The 21,015-nt window shown below is 44.3% G+C and overlaps 1 protein-coding gene across 2 annotated transcripts in view; it reads left to right on the forward strand.

Annotated features, from left to right (window-relative positions):
- EPAS1 (endothelial PAS domain protein 1) overlaps positions 1–21,015 on the forward strand; it is a 126,094-nt gene that overhangs the window by 49,168 nt on the left and 55,911 nt on the right. For both annotated transcript variants that reach the window (XM_035111182.3, XM_035111181.3), the window contains one exon: positions 6,349–6,539. In XM_035111182.3, the coding sequence (XP_034967073.2) occupies positions 6,349–6,539 (191 nt within the window). The remainder of the gene's footprint in view (positions 1–6,348; positions 6,540–21,015) is intronic.

The following is a 21,015-nucleotide window of genomic DNA, read 5'->3' on the forward strand; positions in this document are numbered from 1 at the left end:
ATTATTCTAGTTACACGTAGGTAGCCATGTTGATCTGCCATAGTCGAAAGAAAATTAAAAAAATCCTTCCAGTAGCACCTTAGAGACCACAGTCATGGCCTCCACAATCACTTACGGACCCATTGTTGAAATCGTGTTTATGGAAGACAATCTTACTTGGCTACGAGTGATCGCCAAAGAAGAAGAAGAAGAAGAGAGACCAGCTACGGCAAGTTTGTCACTGGTATGAGCTTTCGTGTACATGCATCTGAAGAAGTGTGCATGCACATGAAAGCTCATACCAATGACAAACTTAGTTGGTCTCTAAGGTGCTACTGGAAGGAATTTTTTAATAATAATAATAATAATAATAATAATAATAATAATAATAATAATATCCTCCCCTTCCTCCCCAAGGATCCCAGGGTAACAGTTGTTCCTTGTGCTGGATGGAATGTATATCTTGTCAATGTTGCTTTGGTATGATATTGATCAACACACCTTGGGGAGGGTTTTTGAAACTGGAGGTGTTGCTTGTGTCGAATGAGCATAACAAGAAGACCCCTGCTGGCCACGATCCAAGGCCCACCCTGTTCTCACAGTGGCCAACTAGATGCCTATGGAAAACCTGCAAGCAGGTCATAGCCCTCTCCTGCTATTTCGCGTCAAGTGCTGTCAGAGGCATGGTGCTTTTGATCTTGGAGGCAATGTTTCCTGGAGGGAAAGAGGGAGGGGCATGCCAATCTGCTGCTCCTGCATTTGCAGCACACCAACCTCCCTGCTGTCATGCCCCTTTTCCTCCTGTCAAGTGGGAGCAGCCCATCTTAGGGAAGCTAGCACAGTGGCTCTGTCCCACCCGGTGACCCACTTCTACTTTTGAGTAAGCATACAAAGGCTGTAAAACGCATTGCCCCCTAATAGTGGCTGATAGCTGCTTGTTAAAACTTTGCAGCTCAGAAAATCTTTGCCCTGCACTTTGACCATCATTATTTTACCCTTTGCCAAAGAGATAAACTCAGCTTTTGGTATGCACTTTTTAAAAGATTGTGTAAATAGTTGACTTATCTGCAGGCAGATCTTAGCAGTGCTTCTTTAGCTTCTGGCCAACGATGCTTTTGCAAACCTGCAGATAAGCAAATAAATGACTGATTGCCACAATGAAAGACTCCTCTCTCTCTCTCTCTCTCTCTCTCTCTCTCTCTCTCTCTCTCTCTCTCTCTCTCTCAGATTAGGATCTCGAGACTCGCCAAACACAAAATGAATAATTGGGGCTCCAGCGTTGGGTATTATTATTATTATCACTCTAGTGTGATCTTGGCCCACATTTTATTAGAGATATGATAAATGCAAAAGATGTGAAAAGCAATAATATAAATAGCTGAGAGTGAGTTTTGGCAAGCATACTTTTGATGTGGTTGAGCAGATTCATGCTTCCGACAACAACCGGTAGTAGTGGAACTGTTTAGGCATTGCAAACCATCCTTAAAAGTGGCTACTGGAAGAAAATGGTTGAATTGCATCAATTGTTTTGTTTGAAAAATCGGGAGGGTGTCGATGGGGAGGAACCCAGTTGTCCAGCATAGGAAGAATCCAAGTGTCTCATCTCTAAAGGTCTCTTCACATAGTACATTTGAAAGGTGCACACAAAAGTTTCCCCCTCTGTGTCCCAGTATGCTGCAGTGACACAGTCAGAGCATGCTGTGTATCGTGGTGGAGGGGTGTGGGTGTGTTTGCTTAGGAAGAACAGCTGTAGGGCTGCCACCGTTGCCTCCAGTATTTGCCACCTGAGGCTGCTACCTCCCTCTGTGCCTAATGGTAGGGCCAGCCCTGTTGGTCTTTTTTTAAAGACTGGATTGACCCACTGGTGGAGGAAGAGGAGTGCGGGGGGAGCGCACCGCCCCCGGCAGCACAATCCTGGTGAGGTGCCATCGCGGCTGTCTCCCCACCCATGGCACACCCCCAGGACAGGTGCCACGCCCCCGGGACGCGCGCCAACCCCACCCCGTCTGCTCTCCGCCTCCCCCCCCCCCATGAAGCTCCGCCACTGGGTTGACCATTGAGCGGTTTCTAAAGGTGCAGGGCTATGCTGTTAGCTCACTCCAGACATTATCCACGGAATAATTCTACTGCTCAAAGGAAGTAACTCTGGATGCATCCAATGAGTGGATTACTTTTGGAGCTCATTGGATTCCGTGTTACATGAAGGTTGTTTTTGATGCTGTGGGCACGCCATTTATGTAAAGCGGTAGTAAACATTGCATCATACTCAGCAAGGAGAAGGAAACGTAGCAGCATTATTTAATTGCCCCTTTTAAATACCCTAAAGTTATCCGGTCAGTTTGGTCAGCAGTTTGAAGTTTCCATGCGTCCCATCCAGAAAGCCGGGTATATGTTCTTTCATCTCCTGGTAACATTTAAAAGTACTGTTCTTGTTCTGCAAGTTGGCATTTGAAGCTGTGATAGCAAGCCTTTTGACAGCAGTATTTATTTCTGACAGCTTAATTACCCATGAGTCCCTAACCTTTGAGATGCGGGAACTAATGACTGCACACGCGTGTGTGTGTGCGCGCACGCACACACACACACAGAGTGCACAACAGTGGTATGACAGGACAATCTCCTTTCACTGAGGTTTCTGTAAGAGCTGAGCTGGTTGGTTCCTCAAGAGCTAACAGGACACAGCCGAAGGCATTTTCCCTGGCTGATCAGAGCAGCAAATGTACTGTCTGCCTCAAGTCAAGGTTCATAGCAGTGCTCAAAGCCAGGAAAGTTATTTTGGCACCTGACAACCAAAGCCAGAGTTAAGCCTTAACCCTGTTTTTGGCTGTTAAGCTTTGTACTACGAGGCAGGAAAAAAGCACCTCACAAACGGATCTCATCCCCCTGTCATCTGACAGTAAAGAATGCAATGATCATAAATTAAATGACAAACGATTTAGTGGCATTTTATCGTCCAACCATCTCATCCTCTGTCGTCCTCTTCTCTTTGTGCACTCAATCTTTCCCAACATCAGGGTCTTTTCTAGGGAGTCTTCTCTTCTCATGAGGTGGCCAAAGTATTGGAGCCTCAGCTTCACGATCTGTCCTTCCAGTGAGGACTCAGGGCTGATTTCCTTCAGAATGGATAGGTTTGATCTTCTTGCAGTCCATGGGACTCTCAAGAGTCTCCTCCAGCACCATAATTCAAAAGCATAAATTCTTCAGCGATCCGCCTTCTTTATGGTCCAGCTCTCACTTCCATACATCACTACTGAGAAAACCATAACTTGAACTAGACGGACCTTTATCGGCAAGGTGATGTCTCGGCTTTCAAAGATGCTGTCTAGGTTTGTCATTGCTTTTCTCCCAAGAAGCAGGCGTCTTTTAATTTCATGACTGCTGTCACCATCTGCAGTGATCAAGGAGCCCAAGAAAGTAAAATCTCTCACTGCCTCCATTTCTTCCCCTTCTATTTGCCAGGAGGTGATGGGACCAGTGGCCATGATCTTGGTTTCAAAAAAACATCAAAAAAACAATAAAATCAAAATAGCTGGTAATAATAGCGGGTGACCAGCAATCGGTATCGTAGAAGTGTCCCTTTTGCTGTAGATGTTGGGGTGGGGTGGGGAACCTTCTAAACGCTACTTAGTGGGGCTATTGTGTCTGTAATCTTAAGCATCTAAGGCTATTTAAGACATTGCTGAGGTTGCCTAACAAGTACCTTTGTTGGAGAAATTAGTTTGGGAGGGGCCTTGCATGTGATTATACGCCACAAGTGTATTTCTTTATGATGAAGCTTTTGCGATTCAGTTGGCTGGTTCTGCACAAAATTTATCTCTTTAGCCTGTGGTATTCCCAAAGGCTCAGGTAGAGACTTAGTTGGGCTTGGATGTCTCCTGCACATTTACCTTTGAAAAAGAACAAATCTTTCAAAATGTTTTTGATTTTAAAAAAATGCTGTGCAGCACAGATACAATGCGATGTGGACCGCTTGCATGTGCATAGGAATATTTTCCCCAGTGTCATGGCAGGGGGGGGGGATCCAAGTGTTACTATATAAAAAACCAAGAGGACTCTAGAAACTAATGGGAGATTTTGGACTATCTTATGTCAGCATAATAAGCTGAGTTATGAACCAGCCTTTGCTCTTCCTCCTTTTCCAGGGGAAGCAATCAAATGAGGAAGTCTTAAATATAGTTTTCCATTTCTTGAATACGAACGCCTTGAAACCCAACTTGGGAGAAAGACGGGATAGAAATAAATAAAAATAATAGTCTGCTGCCCTCAGGTGTGGTAGAGGATGATGACCCATCATTATAACCCAGTGTGGCAGTAAAATTCAGCTACAAGTCCAGTTGGCTTCCATATATTCTCTCTCTCTGTGTGTATCTTGTCCTTGCCTCAGGTATTAAAGTTTCTTGGGTCAGCTCAGCAAAGCTGTACAGTGGTACCTCGGGTGGTGGGTGGCACTGTGGTCTAAACCACAGAGCCTAGGGCTTGCCGATCAGAAAGTCGGCAGTTCGAATCCCCGCGACGGGGTGAGCTCCCGTTGCTCGGTCCATGCTCCTGCCAACCTAGCAGTTCGAAAGCACGTCAAAGCACAAGTAGATAAATAGGTACCGCTCTGGCGGGAAGGTAAATGGCATTTCCGTGTGCTGCTCTGGTTCGCCAGAAGCGGCTTAGTCATGCTGGCCACATGACCCGGAAGCTGTACACTGGCTCCCTTGGCCAGTAAAGCGAGATTAGCGCCGCAACCCCAGAGTCACCCGCAACTGGACCTAACGGTCAGGGGTCCTTTACCTTTACCTCAGTTTAAGAACAGCCCTGTTTACGAACTATTCGGTTTACGAACTCCGCAAAACCAGAAGTAGTGTCCCAGTTTGTGAACTTTACCTCGGTCTAAGAACGGAATCCAAATGGTGAAAGAACACCGGCAGGGGAGGCCTCATTAGGGAAAATGTGTTTCAGTTTAAGAACGGACTTCCGGAACGGATTAAGTTCGTAAACCAAGGTACCACTGCGTATAGGGCTTTATAGGGAAGCACCAACAACCTGAGCTGAATGCTCAGAGATGAACTGGGAGCTAGTGAAGTTATTCAGTACCAAAAAAATATGTGTTCCACTGAGTTCTCTGAGACCTGATCCCAAGTAAGCATGCACAGGATTGCAGCCTAAAACAGAATACCCAGTAGTTCATCTCCTTCATTGATGTGCCCTCAGGTCAGCACACCTGTGCTGCTGGGCCTGTGTTGTATAAAGTGATTGCCGCTCCTTGTTTCTTAACAGGAAAACAGAGGCATGACCTAAGGAGACCACAGGCTGAAATTACGAGTTATGCGCCACTCCCTTAAATAGTGGGCACAGGTGGTGAGCAGCAACTTAAATGAGGCCCAGATGGGGCCATTGAGAAATGAGATATTTGCATGCTTGGGGGAAACCCCATGTTTGCACAAATGCTATCTATATAAATAAAAGGGCAGGGGGTAGAAAAAACAACAAAGTTGATTGAGCTTGCTCAGAAGCCATAGGATGCTGAAAAGAAAGTAAAGCTGGATAACTGGGCTTGAGTGGGGAGCAGAATGGCCTCCTTGAACGCCGTACAGCTTATGATACACTGGAGGAAGGTATGGCTGACTCGTAAGCAGGCAAGGATACTAGCAGGAGCAGACCTGCTTGGAGGCAAGGACACATTTTGTTGCTGGTCCCATTCTTTGTACAGTGGTACCTCAGGTTACAAATGCTTTGGGTTACAAACTCCGCTAACCCGGAAGTAGTACCTCGGGTTGTGAACTTTGTCCCAGGATGAGAACTGAAATCGTGCGGCAGTAGCAGCAGAAGCAACGGGAGGCCCTATTAGCGAAAACACGCCTCAGGTTAAGAACGGTTTTGGGTTAAGAACGGACCTCTGGAATGAATTAAGTTTGTAACCCAAGGTACCACTGTATTTAATTCCTACTTCAGATCACGGTGCCATCAGAAAACACCGATCATTTACATCAATACTGATGTCACTTGCCTGCTTTTATGTGATGCAATATCGTTTTTAGCACTCAGTGGGGTTAGTTGTGACTGGCAATATGTTCTTTGTTCAGTTTTCTTGCTTTTGTGGGTTTCGATTACCACGGTTGATTGATTTTCTTAAGATTAAATGGTTTTGAACTGAATAATGGTGCATTGCCCAGAGGATGTGAGATTATGAGGGATAAAACAAACACAACAGCTAATTTAGAAGAAACCAATGTGAACTCAATAAGAACCAGAACATTGTCCCCATTCCAGAAGGCCCTTGTATTTGTACTGCCGGAGTATAAATGATTACTTCTCAATAGCTTTTTATAGTTGGTACAATTATTTTCCCTTTCTCCTTTTGTCTTTTCTCTGTCATCGCAGGAGCAGTTCTGAAAGGAGGAAGGAGAAGTCGAGGGATGCCGCAAGGTGCAGGAGGAGCAAGGAGACGGAAGTCTTCTATGAGCTGGCCCACGAACTCCCTTTGCCTCACAACATCAGCTCACACCTGGACAAAGCATCGATAATGCGCCTCGCAATCAGTTTCTTGCGGACACACAAACTATTGTCTTCGGGTAAGCTTTGTAAAAGCAGAGGTGTCTATGCCTGGTGGTGAGTTGTCAAGTGGCAACTGGCAACCCAGCACCTTGTCTCAGGCCCATCTAACTTCCCATTTGGGGAGCACGGGCCCCAGTTCCCAGGACCTTTCAGTATTGTTCAGTGGTATAGTGCAGTGTTTCTCAACCAGTGTGCCTCCAGATGTTTTGGGACTACAACTCCCATCATTCCTGACCACTGGTCTTGCTAGCTAGGGATGATGGGAGTTGTAGTCCCAAAACATCTGGAGGCACACTGGTTGAGAAACACTGGTATAGTGGTCAAGTGGACACGGGTAGTGCTGTGGTCTAAACCACAGAGCCTAGGACTTGATGATCAGAAGGTCGGCGGTTCGAATCCCCGCAACAGGGTGAGCTCCCGTTGCTTGGTCCCAGCTCCTGCCAACCTAGCAGTTCGAAAGCACGTCAAAGTGCAGGTAGATAAATAGGTACCACTCCAGCGGGAAGGGAAACGGCATTTCCGTGTGCTGCTCTGGTTCGCCATAAGCGGCTTAGTCATGCTGGCCACATGACCCGGAAGCTGTACGCCGGCTCCCTTGACCAATAACGCGAGATGAGCTCCGCAACCCCAGAGTGGGTCACGACTGGACCTTTATAGTGGTAAAGCAGCAGAATGTCTTGGGCTGGCCCTGTTCAAGGGCAAATTACTTTGGGAGATTTTTCAGAAGGAAAACATTGGGTGGAAGGATCCATTCCCCCATACATTTTATCCACCTGCAACTACTTTTTGGTGCTGGTTGCTGTTTTGTTTTTGTTTCTTTTTTTTAAGATGGCAATTCCAAGCCTAGGAATTTGTTTAAATTCATACCCAATTTGTTCCTCAGTCCTGCCGAGTTGCTGTGGAGGAAGGGAAAGTCTATACTGGTGCTCCATACATAAAATAAATGCTTTGCCCAAGTAACAAACAAAAGACAAATAAGACGCATGCACATACACAAAAATCAGCATTGCTTCACAAAGGCAAGGCCTACATCTAAAAATAAACCTGGACCAATGTTAATTAAAACCAATTAAAAGATTTTCAAGCTTGAGGAATTTTTAATCTAATTAAAATGCCAGAGATGGTAAATCACAAAAGATTTCCATGCTGGGACAAGCATATCTCAATCCAGTGTGGAAAAGAGGGTTGCATAACTGCTTTTAGAAGGTCTTCGCTTAAACAGGATAGCATATGAAGGCCATTCTGTCTCTAAGTATCTGTAGCTCATTGCTGGTCATTTCTATAGTCTGCAAACCTCTGCTGTGTCTAGTTTGTGTGAAGGCAGGAAAAACACCTTTGGAGATTAGTCGGCCATCTCGAAGTGCCAGAAGTGTTTCATTTCTTTATATCTTTGCCATCTGCACAGTTGAAAATGATCTTATATTTCCATTCTGCCCAAGAGCCCTTGTATAATTCAAAAGCTTGCATACTTCTATACCAGCAGAAGCCTGCCCAACAAAAGAGAATGCTAACAGAGGTGTCTGATGAATGGGATTCTGGAGAAATCTGTATGAAAGGACCTCATCTACACCTCTTTTGACTAATATGCAGATCGAAACATAGTCAACTTTCCGATTTCTCACTCCTCCAAATTTTGCAATGCCTTTCCTGGTCCAAAACCTGTATCGAGGTGCATTTTAAAATGTGCATTTTGAAATTTAACATTAAATGTGTTTTCTGAGATATAATACAGTAAGTTTAGAAATGTGCATTTTAACACCGGGCGCTGCCATATGCAGAATCAAACCATTGGTCCATTGAGCTCAGTTTTTTTTTAACTTGACTGGCAGCAACTCTCTGGAATTTCAGGCAGAATTCTTTCCCAGCTCTACCTCAAGATGCTGGGGATTGAAACTTCTGCATATTTTGAAAGAAAAAAAATGCATATTTAAATGTTTTTTAAAATGTTTCTTTTTTAAAAACTAAAATAATCCTGCACAAATTAATGCGGAAACGAGAGGGAACAGATTTATGAATACAGTATGCATAGACCGGAAACAGACTGAATGGCTTGATTAGCGCCGCTTGCAACAGAGAGTAGATTTGTGATATGGCCTAGATTCCCTGCCCAATAAAATCTAGTCTGGCTGCCTTAATGCATGAAAGAGATTCAGGCGGAAAACCACCCACGTTGCTCAGCGCAGGGGAGCCATGCTAAATGGAAGTTGGTCAGAGAGAGTGTTTGTTTGGTTACGCATGTGAATCTCATTATGCAGAGTGTTTAATTAGAGGTTTCCATGATGGTGTTTCTGTGGGCAAGTAACATGCTGTCAACAGAGCCACTTGTCACGCACCATGCAGTGGAAAGCTAGATCCCGGGTAAGGATCCACAGTCCATTGCCACAGCCCATGTTCTACATGCAGAAGATCCCAGGTTCTAGCCATTGTGTCTTCTGGTAGGACTGGGGGGGGGGGGAATCCTGTCTGAAGGCCTGTCTGGAGTGTGGCTGCTGGTCACTGTAGCTAGATGGACTACCAAGATTGATTAGGCAGGTTCTTCTGCCCTCATGGCCGCCTGGCAATCCACATCTAGCATAGAAATCCTAATGTAAGGCTTTGATGAGATGCTTAATCTCGGGATTGTGGGTTCAAGTCCCATCTTGGGCAGAAAATTTCTGCGCCGTAGGGATTTGGTCTCCATGACCCTTGTGTTCCCTTCCGACTCTGCATGGCAGGAGTCACCAACACTATAGACAGCTGCCAGAGGGGAAAATACATATTCATTGCATCATTCAACACCGGCTGGGTTAAAAATCTATGACACTGCCAGATTGCCAGTCCCACGTCAAGCATGGTGTGACTTCTGTATGCTCCATTTGCCGCCTGCCTCCCCCCTCCCCCCAAAAAATATTTCCAGAAATAATGAGTTGTGTGAATTAGGTTTTTTTTTTTTAAAAAAATAAGATTAATAATAAAAGTTAGCCTCCATACTTTGGAATCAATGCCCCTTTCATTTAGTTAAAAATAGGATCGTAGGCAGATGTTATTTCAAATCGGAGGGTTGCGTCACCCTTTGGGCTAAGTGGTTTAATGCATTGAGCAGGGAGGAAATTAAGACAGTTTGGATTAAAACAATAACAAACCAAGGCTGCATTGTTTCCTGTTCTGGAGTGTGCGTCCTCTTTCAAAGTTTGTCCTTTGCTAAGTTTGGTCTGTCTGTTGATTTTCCCCTCCCAGAGTTACATAGCTAGTTGGATAGCTCCAGTCTGTAATTCGTAATTTTATCAGTAAGGACATCCAGGTATTCGGGAAAGGTTCCCTGGCAGTGAACAGAACAAATGACTGTGTATTGTGCATTAAGTCGGTGGAGATTATTATCCCAGGGCTGTAGCTGTTTTACTTCTTACGGCAGGTGTGCATAACCTTTTGGACTGCCCCCTCCTGCTTTAAGGGTTTTCATCCAATGACACCTCCCATGCTGATGGAAGAGCTTTGGATCCAGCAGAGGCTTCTGCCAGCAGAATGGGGAGGGAAGCAATTTTTGCCAGTTCCCCTTCCTTCCTGCAACTCACCTCCCCCAACCCTCTGGAACAGATTTTGGGGGAGCCCAGGGAGCTGTGAGAGTAGACGCTTCTGCTATGTGAGAGCAAGGGTGCTAATTGGATTCCACTCACTTCTGTAATATGCATTTCTCTCAAAGCCAGTATTTGACTGTTGCTTACTGCTTACTTCGTTGTTATTGGTTTTCTGGAGCTGTAGGTCTTGTTAAAAGTTGTGAGGGCCCCGGAGAACAGAACAGAACCCAGAGACGCAGAAAAACATTACTACATTGATTAGTGTATGTGGTGTCCAATCAAGTGTGATGTGTGTCTCTCCATTTTTGAACTGAAGCCCCCTATTTAATTACCTATCTATGGGACATGGGGAATCAGCAGTGCAGCAGCCTTTTCCTAACACCCTAGCATTCTCTCCTAGCAAACCTGACACATCCAAAAGTTGGATGTCATGTTTTGAATAGGTTCCTACTTCCTATGGCTGTGGTGTGCCTAGATCATACCTGCCAAGTTGCTGTCAGAGAAATAAGGGACCGGGCTGGAAATAGCAGACCGGAAGTAGCGCTGCCACCATTTTGGAACTGGGCGGAGCATGCTCAGAAGTGACTTTTGATGCTGCTTTGCCCAGTTCCAAAATGGCCGCCGCGCCAGAAGTCGCACTGCAGCCATTTTGGAACTGGGCAGAGCAGCATCAAAAGTCGCTTCTGAGCATGCTCCGCCCAGTTCCAAAATGGCCGCCGCGCCAGAATAAACCGGGAAAAAACAAAAAAAATCTGTTTTTTCAGCTAGGAACAGCTGGAAAAATGGGGATTTCCCAGGGAAAACGGGAGACTTGGCAGCTATGGCCTAGATGTGATCCTTATTCTTCAAAACCACATGTATGGGTAACAGATGTGTAGATCAGGACACAGCATTGTGCATTGGCCTTTATGTCTATAGACCCCTGTCCTATATATTAATCACAAATGCATTCTCAGAGTGTGGATCAGTACTTACTGCAAAAACTTTTCCTCCTCCTCCTCCTCCTCCTCCTCCTCCTCCTCCTCCTCCTCCTCCTCCTCCTCCTCCTCTCTCTCTCTCTCTCTCTCTCTCTCTCTCTCTCTCTCTGAAATGTAGTATTTTAGAAAAAGACATGGCTGGCTGGAATCCTAGATATGCCACAGTGCAACATTTTTTGCAGGTCCTACTTATGAAAATTTGTCACCCAAGCTACTGATGTAGAACACATTGTGGGAGGGTTGCAAGAGAACCAATGGGAGGTCAAAGCGCCTGGCGTGATCTTGAGCATCACATTCTAAAAAGATAGGAGATGTCTCCATAGCTCTTGAGTTCAAAAGGTTTGAGAAACACTGGCTTAAGCAGTCCAGATAAAATCTGCCAAATGATATCTGACCAACAGAGACGGGTAGGAATTCTCAACAGAGTTCTCATGTAAAGGTAAGCCTCCCTAGTTCATACTTTCTGAAACAATATTAAAATTGAAACACGGCCAATTCACATTTCTCTGAATGTTGCAGTGCAGTTCTCTAGCCATGTAATGTGTGCAAAAATGTGCATATACTGTGGTAAGGTGTGCAGGAAATTGCATATGTTAGTGAAAACCCCATACAAAAAGGCATTATATCGGGGGAAAATATGCTTTGCTTTTAAACTGTGTCCGTTTGGTATTGTTTTTTTGTTTGTTCCTACGTTATGTATTTTTGTGTTTTTATATTGCAAAGTGTCTTGTGATCCTCAGATAAAGGGTGGTATGGAAATTTGATAAAGAATAATAATAAAGCAAAAAGTGTAAAAAAATGTGTACATTAGACAAGATTGCACACACCTGTGTGAATATGAGAATTTTGCTGCTCAGTTTTCATGAGGATTTTTTAAAAAATTGCAAACTGATGTGAAGAAGTGGCGTTAAGAGTGGAAAAATGAAAAATAAGGCAGAAACTGAAATTGACAGATTTGATTATCCCTACTCATCAGCCTGAGAAGTATCCTACCCTTCCAAAGCAGCAAATATACAAATAGTCAAAATATACAAAGTCCAGCTTTATCTTGTTTCAAGCTCTCTCCTTCCTGTTTAGTCTCATTCCTTCCTACACCCACCTTGCTGATTTAAGTTAACATTTTTTTATTTAAAACAAACAGACAAAGACTTCAAGTTTATTGTTTTGTTTTGTTGAAGCAAACATTTGGACTCTTAGAAGTACAACCATGCCAAACTTATATACATATTTGCTTGGGCAGAGTGGGGGAGGCAGGGTTATATTATTCTACCAACAAAAAGCAACCCTTGGCAAATTTGGTATACGAGGAGTTCATTATTCAATTCAAATCAAACATTTTCAAAACAAGTTATGTCACATCACTTCTTCATTTGAGAAAAGTTGGTAACTGAGCCTCCTGAAGTCCCACCCCACATAGGAGCCAACTCCTAGGGACTGTGGGGGCTTCGACTCCCGCAATAAAATATTTGAGGAGGCTGGGCCCCCACGAAGTTGATGGGCATTCCCATTCAAATGGTGTGTCTGCACTGCACCGTGTGATTGATTATGTGGGGTGGGGCTTATTTGGGCCCTCACAATATTTTATTCAGGTTGGCACCCCTGCCACTCCCCGCCTGTATTTCAGCTTGCCAAAGAGGAGAAGAGGGAAAATGAGTATTTAGAATGAACCTGTGCTACTTTTAGAATGAGTTTTCTATCCTATGTGTACCCCACTGAAGCCACTTGAAGGTCTGAATCTGTTCTTTTTTTAATCATTTCATAATAGGAAATGCTGGTCTCATGTCTCGGAGTTCAAAAGAGTGCAACATACCAAGCGTTCTTTTATTCTGGTTCCTTCTTTAGTTAGTAACATGTTTCCTTTTGATTTTTCACAGTAGGCAGCTCTGTGCAAGAATGCTGGGAAGGAAGCATTAGGCCTCGTAGTCTGCCGGCTCGGCTGAGATTAGTATTTCAGGAAGCTAACGGGAACAATAGCTGTAGAATATTGTTCCTATTTTCTTCACGGTGTACTTGGGAGGGTTTCTGTTTTTGTTTTTATCACCTTGAATGGTAGAATGACGCTCAGTAATCAACAGAAATTCAACACACAGAAATTTACCCAGTGTGTTGCTGTGGGAATGGCTCAAAATTTCTCCCTGCCATGTGAATGAAGGCATAGGCTGGGGGCCCTCTAGATTGCAAGCATTCGATCCCTTAGTGTGGCAACACCCAAATTTGGAACTCCCTGCCCATCTTAACAGATAGCTCAGTTGATGAGCACGAGACTCTAAATGTTAGTGCCATAGGTTCAAGCCCCATGCTGGGCAAAAAGATTCCTGCATTGCTTGGACTAGATGACCCTTGTGGTCCCTTCCAGGTCTATGATTCTATGATTCTAATATTAAGAAGGCATTGTTGCTGTATTGTTTTCGGCACCTGCTAAAAACTTACTCATTTCGGCAAACCTACCCAGGTATGCAACATTAGACTGTGATGGTAACATGTGATTTTAGTAAGCGTATTTGTTTTTAAATTACTGGTTTTATTTTATATTTTTATTATTTTTATGTAACTTGTTTTTAATGTTTGCTTTCATCGATGCTTTTAGTGAATATTTTAGTTTGCCTTTTGTAAACCACTTGAATAAAAATAGATGCTGTTGGACTCCAGCACCCATCAGCTCCAGACAGCATGCCCAGTGGTTAGGAATGATGGGAGTTGCAGTCCAACAACATCTGGGGCCTAAAGGCTAGCCTCTTCTGGCATAGGTGCTCTGCTTGGTTGGGTGGGGAATGATGACAGGCTAGCAATTGACCCAAGGAATAAAACATCCAGCACGTGTTGAAGTCAGAATGACACCTGATATTCTAATCTAGCAGGGTGAAAGGAAGCATGAGTGAGCCATCCTGTCTCATCTTAGATTTGGTTAGAATGGAAAATGGTATGTCCTCCAGATGTGGCAACCACACATGCCGAGCAACAAATGTCAATGTTAACTTTTTACCTCTGTGGCCTGGAAAGAGTTCTGAAGGCCAGACGGAGAGGCTTGGGCAACAGAAGATCCAGCAGGATCTTCTTACATTCTTAAGAGCCAGTGTGGTGTAGTGGTTAAGAACGGTAGACTCGTAATCTGGTTCGCGTCTCCACTCCTTCACATTCAGCTGCTGAGTGACCTTGGGCTAGTCACACTTCTTTGAAGTCTCTCAGCCCCACCCACCTCACAGAGTGTTTGTTGTGGAAGAGGAAGGGAAAGGAGAATGTTAGCCGCTTTGAGACTCCTTAGCGTAGTGATAAAGCGGGATATCAAGTCCAAACTCCTCCTCCTCCTCCTCCTCCTCCTCTTCTTCTTCTTCTTCTTCTTCTTCTTCTTCTTCTTCTTCTTCTTCTTCTTCTTCTTCTTCTTCTTCTTCTTCTTCTTCTTCTTCTTGGCAAGAGGAACAAAATCTGCACTGGAGAGGAACTGTATGTTCCCCAAGGCTCGCTCCTGATTGCAAGCTGTGGTTTGTAAGGGAAACCAGAGAGGCAGTTCACAATTAATTCTAAGCAACACTTCTTGGCTTTTCGTGTTTCAAAGTGAATGGGCAGTGTGTTGGTGCAGGCTCCCCAGCTGCTCCTATTTTGCTCCTCCTCTGACAACCTCGGCTTCACATTGCGTCTCAACCAGGTTTTGTGGTTTGTTACTCGCTTGGCAAGTCAGGATCAGCTAGCCAGCAGCAAACCATGGCTTCGGGATAACCTGTGACTGTGGGTTTCTGTTACATGTGAACATGGCCAATGTTTAGTCTGAGTCAGGCAGTTAACTTTAGAAAGTATAGAGCAAGGCCCACAGAATGCCACCCTTTGCAGCTTGGACTAGACAAACAAAGGCTATGTTGAGACAGTTTTTCCTGGAGACCATTCTTAGTAGACCATTCTTTTTTTAGTCTTAGCTTAGTTTCTTTCCCCCTCCTCCCCCCACCTATTTCTTTTCTTTCATATTTTCTTGAGCAGGTGGAGGAAACTGGTGGGTTATTTCTGTGGCTACAGACAGTAAAAGTAATAGGAAAGACTAGGAAACAGACAGGAAGTTCTTTCAGAAAAGGGAAGGCAGTCAGGGAGATGGCCTGAGCTTGTTTTGAGAAAAGATCCTTACCAGAGGCAGAAAGCAGGTAAGGAACAAGGGAGATGTGTGTGAAAAACAATTTTCCTGTGTGGTTTAAGAAACATAAGCATTCGGGGTGGCGGCGGCAAAATGGACATGTTTGTAATTTATAATATGCACCCCACAAGATTGCGCCCAATATAAGGATCAAGCTAAATATTTCAAGGATAGCCCAAGGCTATCAAAATATTAATGTGAGGAGTGATTGGGTGTGCCGCTCCCTTGTGTGTTACCCCCACCCCATGGGAGAGTTGGTAATCAGATTAGCTATAGTTTACCAGTTTTGATCAAAATTTGGACCAAACTCTGGTGCACTTGCAATTTGGGGGTGGACCGTAGTGGCAGAGTACCAGGGATCAGTCCTTGGTGTCTCCAGGTTGGACTGGGGAATGCAACTGCCTGAAGCCCTGGAAATCTCCTGCCAATCAGAGAAAACATTCCTGAGCTTGATGGACTGAGGCAGCTTCTCAGGCCCTTATGCCATTCAGAACTTCAGCGTGGTCAAAACAAGTGGTGTTAAGTCAGTGTGCAGTGACTTACTATGCTGTGTGGAAATAAGTCTCCCTGCTCATTGGGATTTATTGCAGGTAAACATGTCAAGGATTGTTGCTTTAATTCAGGTGTGGCTGTTCTGTGGCCCTTCAGATGTTGTCAGATTCTCAAGTCAACATGGTCAGTAGGGAGCAATGATGAAAGTTGCAGCCCAGTATCATCCAGTTAGTCATCCCCGCTTCAATTGCATTTATACTACTGCTATCAGTGGTTTGTGCTCTAAGATGAAATCTACAATCCATTTACTTCGGGGCATGAGCTGAGGCTCCAATACTTTGGCCACCTCATGAGAAGAGAAGAATCCTTGGAAAAGACCCTGATGTTGGGAAAGATTGAGGTCACTAGGAGAAGGGGACGACAGAGGACGAGATGGTTGGACACTGTTCTCGAACATGAGTTTGACCAAACTGCGGGAGGCAGTGGAAGACAGGAGTGCCTGGCGTGCTCTGGTCCATGGGGTCACGAAGGGTCAGACACAACTAAACAACAACAACATTAGCCAGGGCTGTTGTAGCGCAAAGACAATATTATGTTTACGACGTTTTTGTGAAAGAGTGGCCTATAGATATTATAATAAATACCAGTTATAAGTCCTGCTGCTCTGTAAGCAGGAATCTTTCTATTTTGAAGTGTCACAAAATAACATGTATACAAAAGCATGTTGGTGCTTCTCCACGTTGGATTGTGGAGTTTTGGATCTGGATCATACCTGAGCTGTTCATTCTTGCAAAAAGAAAGCCTGGTGGTTTTTTTTTTTAGCTCTCCGCTACATTCCAAGAAGCTGGATGGAAGGAAGTGAGCAAGCATCTGCGGAAATGTGTTCTGGCCCTCTGGAGCTATGCACATCCTGACAGTGGGAATCAATCAAAGCTTGTTTACAAAAGATATTTTTAGCACAAAAGGCATATTTTCTTTGAAAATTATGCTAGGCATTTGCTGTAAAGGGACAATGTCAAATTGGGCAATGATTCGTGTTTGGGGTTTGGGGTTGTTGTTTTTTGCACTTTTCACTTACTCTACGTAACTGATAAGGTACAAGGCATCAGAAGCTGCTATACTGAGCCAGGTCAATGGCCCACCTGGCTTAGTATTGTTGGTGCTGACTGACTGTCAACATCTCTCCAGGGTTTCAAGCAAGAATCTCTCCCAGGCTTACCTGGCGATGTTGGAGATTGCACTTGGGACCTGCACGTTCTCCACCAGTCACAGAATCATAGAGCTGTAGAGTTGGAAGGAACCCATCTGGTCCAACCCCCTGTAATGCAGTCAGCTATGGCCCTTCCTCTTAATTGTTTTCTGTTAGCAAAACTATAGTTTTTGAAGGCAACTAAACCAAGGTTCGAGGTAAAGTCTAGAACAGGATGGTCGAACACACAGCCTGCGGGCTGCATGCAGCCCTTGAGGCATTGTTTGGCAGCCCTCTGCAACATTTCCCTAAGCCAGGTAAGCAAGGCACTAGGGGAAGGGTTGTAAGGGTTCTGACATGGTCCTAGAGAGCTCCCATCTCCTTCCCAAATCCTACTAGCGCTTTCTCAGCTTGGAAAGGAAGTGGGAGAGCTCCAGGACCCTGCCAGAGCCTCACGCCTCCTTCCCAAAGTCCAAGTTAACTAACAAATAATTATAATGATGGTATTAAAATAGAAAAACAACAACAACTATAGCCCTTTAAGGCAGACAAAGTTGCTTGAATTTTCTCCAAAAGAAAAGCTTCGATCAAATTAAAGCCTTTGGCTTATTGCTGTTGGAATTGAAGGGACGAAGCAGATTTTATGGTGGTTCAGCCCCATAAACTGGAAGCGGTGGGTGAACATAAGAATAGCCTGCTGGATCAGGCCAATGACCCATCTAATCCAGCATCCTGTTCTCGCAGTGGCCATTGGGAAACCCTCAAGTGAAGAACAAGTGTGCTCTCCCCTCCCGTGGTTTCCAGCTACTGAAGACTGGGAAATGGCCAGTGTAACATCTATTTTGAAAGAGGGATCCAGGGATGGATGCTGGAAATTGTAGACTAGTTAGCTGTCTCTGGAAAACTGGTGGAAAGCATTGTTAAAGATAACATAGCCAAGCGTGTAGAAGAACAAGCCTTGCTGAAGCAGAACCAGCATAGCTTCTGCAAGAGCAGGCTCAGTCTCACTTAACCTAGTAGAGTTCTTTGAGAGTGTCAAGAAGCATATAGTGAATTTCAGAGTGGCTGTTGGAGCCATTGTAATGAACTTTAGTAAACCCCAGCAGAAAATGAAACAGCTCAACCACCCGTCCAGCTTTGCTACAGTCAGCCTCTTAAAGCAATTATGATTGACTTGCACTGTGCCCAGATAATTTGCTAATTACATTTTGTAGCAAATTTTGACATATACGCTGTTGGAGTTAGCAAAAGGACAAACGAGGCATTTTCATAATTGGAGTTGTTCACTCGCTTTTTCCATTCAGTGATGCGAGGACCAAATGCTCAGAAGTATGGAAAGCTAGCTTTAGGTTATCCAAGGACAACACATCCAGGTGTGCATGTTTGACACCATTGGTCTATCTATGTAGCTCAATTTTAGAAGCACCATGGGTAAGGAACTTGTGGCCTTCCAGATGTTGCTGGACTTCCAACACCCTAAACTATTGACCATGCTGTCTGGGACTGATGGAAGTTTCAGTCCAACAATATCTGGAGGGCCACAGTCTTCCCCACACTGGTCCACAGTGACAGAGAGCAAGCAGCTTTTTAAGGTTTCAGAGAGCAGCCTTTCTTAGTCCTACCTGGACATGCTGGGGCTTCAACATGGGACCTTCTGCATGCTCCACCACAGAGCTATAGTCTTTCCACAAAGGTTCCAGGCCAACACTCCATTAAAACGGATGATACCCAGCTCTACCTCTCTTTTAAATCGGAAGTGAGGGCAGTGAAGGTCCTGTGTGAATGTCTGGAGGCAGTTGGAGGATGGATGGCGGCTAACGGATTGAGGTTGAATCCTGACAAGACAGAAGTATTGTTCTTGGGCACAGGGGGCGAGCTGGTGTGGAAGACTCCCTGGTCCTGAATGGGGTAACTGTGCCCCTGAAGGAGCAGGTGTGCGGCCTGGGAGTCATTTTGGACTCGCAGCTGTCCATGGAGGCGCAGGTCAATTCTGTGTCCAGGGCAGCTGTCTACCAGCTCCATCTGTTACATGGGCTGAAATCTCCCGCTTGGACTACTGCAATGCGCTCTATGTGGGGCTACCTTTGAAGGTGACTCAGAAACTGCAATTAATCCAGAATGCGGCAGCTAGACTGGTGACTGGGAGTGGCTGCCGAGACCATATAACACTGGTCCTAAGAGACTTGCATTGGCTCCCAGTACGTTTCCGAGCACAATTCAAAGTGTTGGTGCTGACGATTAAAGCCCTAAACGGCCTCGGTCCAGTATACCTGAAGGAGCATCTCCACCCCCATTGTTCTGCCCAGACACTGAGGTCCAGCACCGAGGGCCTTCTGGTGGTTCCCTCGCTGCGAGAAGTGAGGTTACAGGGAACCAGGCAGAGGGCCTTCTCGGTAGTGGTGCCTGCCCTGTGGAATGCCCTCCCATCAGATGTCAAGGAAATAAGCAAAAAAATTCCTTCAGTAGCACCTTAAAGACCAACTAAGTTTATATTTTGGTATGAGCTTTCGTGTGCATGCACACTTCTTCAGATACACTGAAGATACATGAAAGCTCATACCAAAGATACACGAAAGCTCATACCAAAATATAAACTTAGTTGGTCTTTAAGGTGCTACTGAAGGAATTTTTTTATTTTGCTTCGACTCAGACCAACACGGCTACCTACCTGTAACAAGGAAATAAGCAATTATCTTACTTTTAAAAGACATCTGAAGGCAGCCCTGTTTAGGGAAGTTTTTAATGTTTAATGCTGTATTGTGTTTTAAATATTTGGTTGGGAGCCGCCCAGAGTGGCTGGGGAAACCCAGCCAGATGGGTGGGGTATAAATAATATATTATTATTATTATTATTATTATTATTATTATTATTATTATTATTATTATTATTAAGCTAGCAGCGTTTAGGAGCAGTACCAAGCTATGGTACAGGGCAGTTGCTTCAGCACATGTCTGATGCAACTGAGGCCCATCACACCAGCAATCTTTACTTGAGTCCCTGGCTGAAGAGCTTTTCTGAGCAAATCTATATCAAAAGTAAACAGAACAAAAGGATTTGAATAGGCTTCTTGCATTTGACCTGCATTGCTTTCAGACTACAAGTCTAAACAGGGTTGGGACCTAGAGTAGTGGAAAGGTTATACTTATCATGCAACTTGCTGTGTTATGTGACCTTTGCTCTGTAAAGAGTTTGTTTTGGCTAAACACTGGCTGTCTTAAAAGTAGCAGAACAATACATGTATCTTTCCTATTGACTTTAGCAGCAGATACCTTATTCTAGAGCAGTCATCAGTTGTGGCCCATGCACCAGTGTAAACTCCTTTTCTGCTACGAACAGGTAGTGATGGCTGAATCTGGAAAATGTGGCTTTTGTAAGTTTCTTCTTTTCCAGTCCATTTCTCCAACAGTTTGCAATTATTTTAAAAAGTCCTCATGAACATTTGTCAGCATTGTTGTGTGTATTTCCCCTGATATAGGCATTTTTATATGCGACATGCTATTTTCCTTAATATACACATTTTGGCAAACCATTTCCCAGAACATAATGCATTTTTGTACATTATTTTCACCAATACAAATGGTTCTATGTAGACTTTCCACTAATATATGCATGTTTGTTCACATATTCTTTTGTTTGAGAACTGCATTTCAAAATTCGGAGATGTGTGAATTACAAATGGAAACGTGTATTTGTGTGTTGTTTCAAGAAGTACAAATTTGGGAGGTTTTTCTTACTGCAAATTTGTCATTAAAACTGAAAGGAGCTCCCCAATCCCTACCACCGAGGGGTGATAGTTGCAAAACACTGTTTACTGTTACATATAATTCCAACAAACCTTGGTTTGTACCTTCTGTACGAACCAGGACTGCCAACCACATATTGAAATCCTGGTTCAGAGCCCCAGTTAACTACAACATATAGTTTTCTGGTTAGGAACATAAAACAGGCCCAACTAGATCAGATTGAAATGTCCATGTGATCTAGTAATATGTTCTCACAATGGCTTGAGGGCATCCTGACCAAGTTTGCAGATGACACCAAATTAGGAGGGGTGGCTAATACCCCAGAGGACAGAATCACACTTCAAAATGACCTTAATAGATTAGACAACTGGGCCAAAGCAAACAAGATGAATTTTAACAAGGAGAAATGTAAAGTACTAC

The sequence above is a fragment of the Zootoca vivipara genome, chromosome 3 (genome assembly GCF_965207765.1).
Source record: "Zootoca vivipara chromosome 3, rZooViv2.hap1.1, whole genome shotgun sequence".
Lineage (NCBI taxonomy): Eukaryota > Metazoa > Chordata > Lepidosauria > Squamata > Lacertidae > Zootoca > Zootoca vivipara.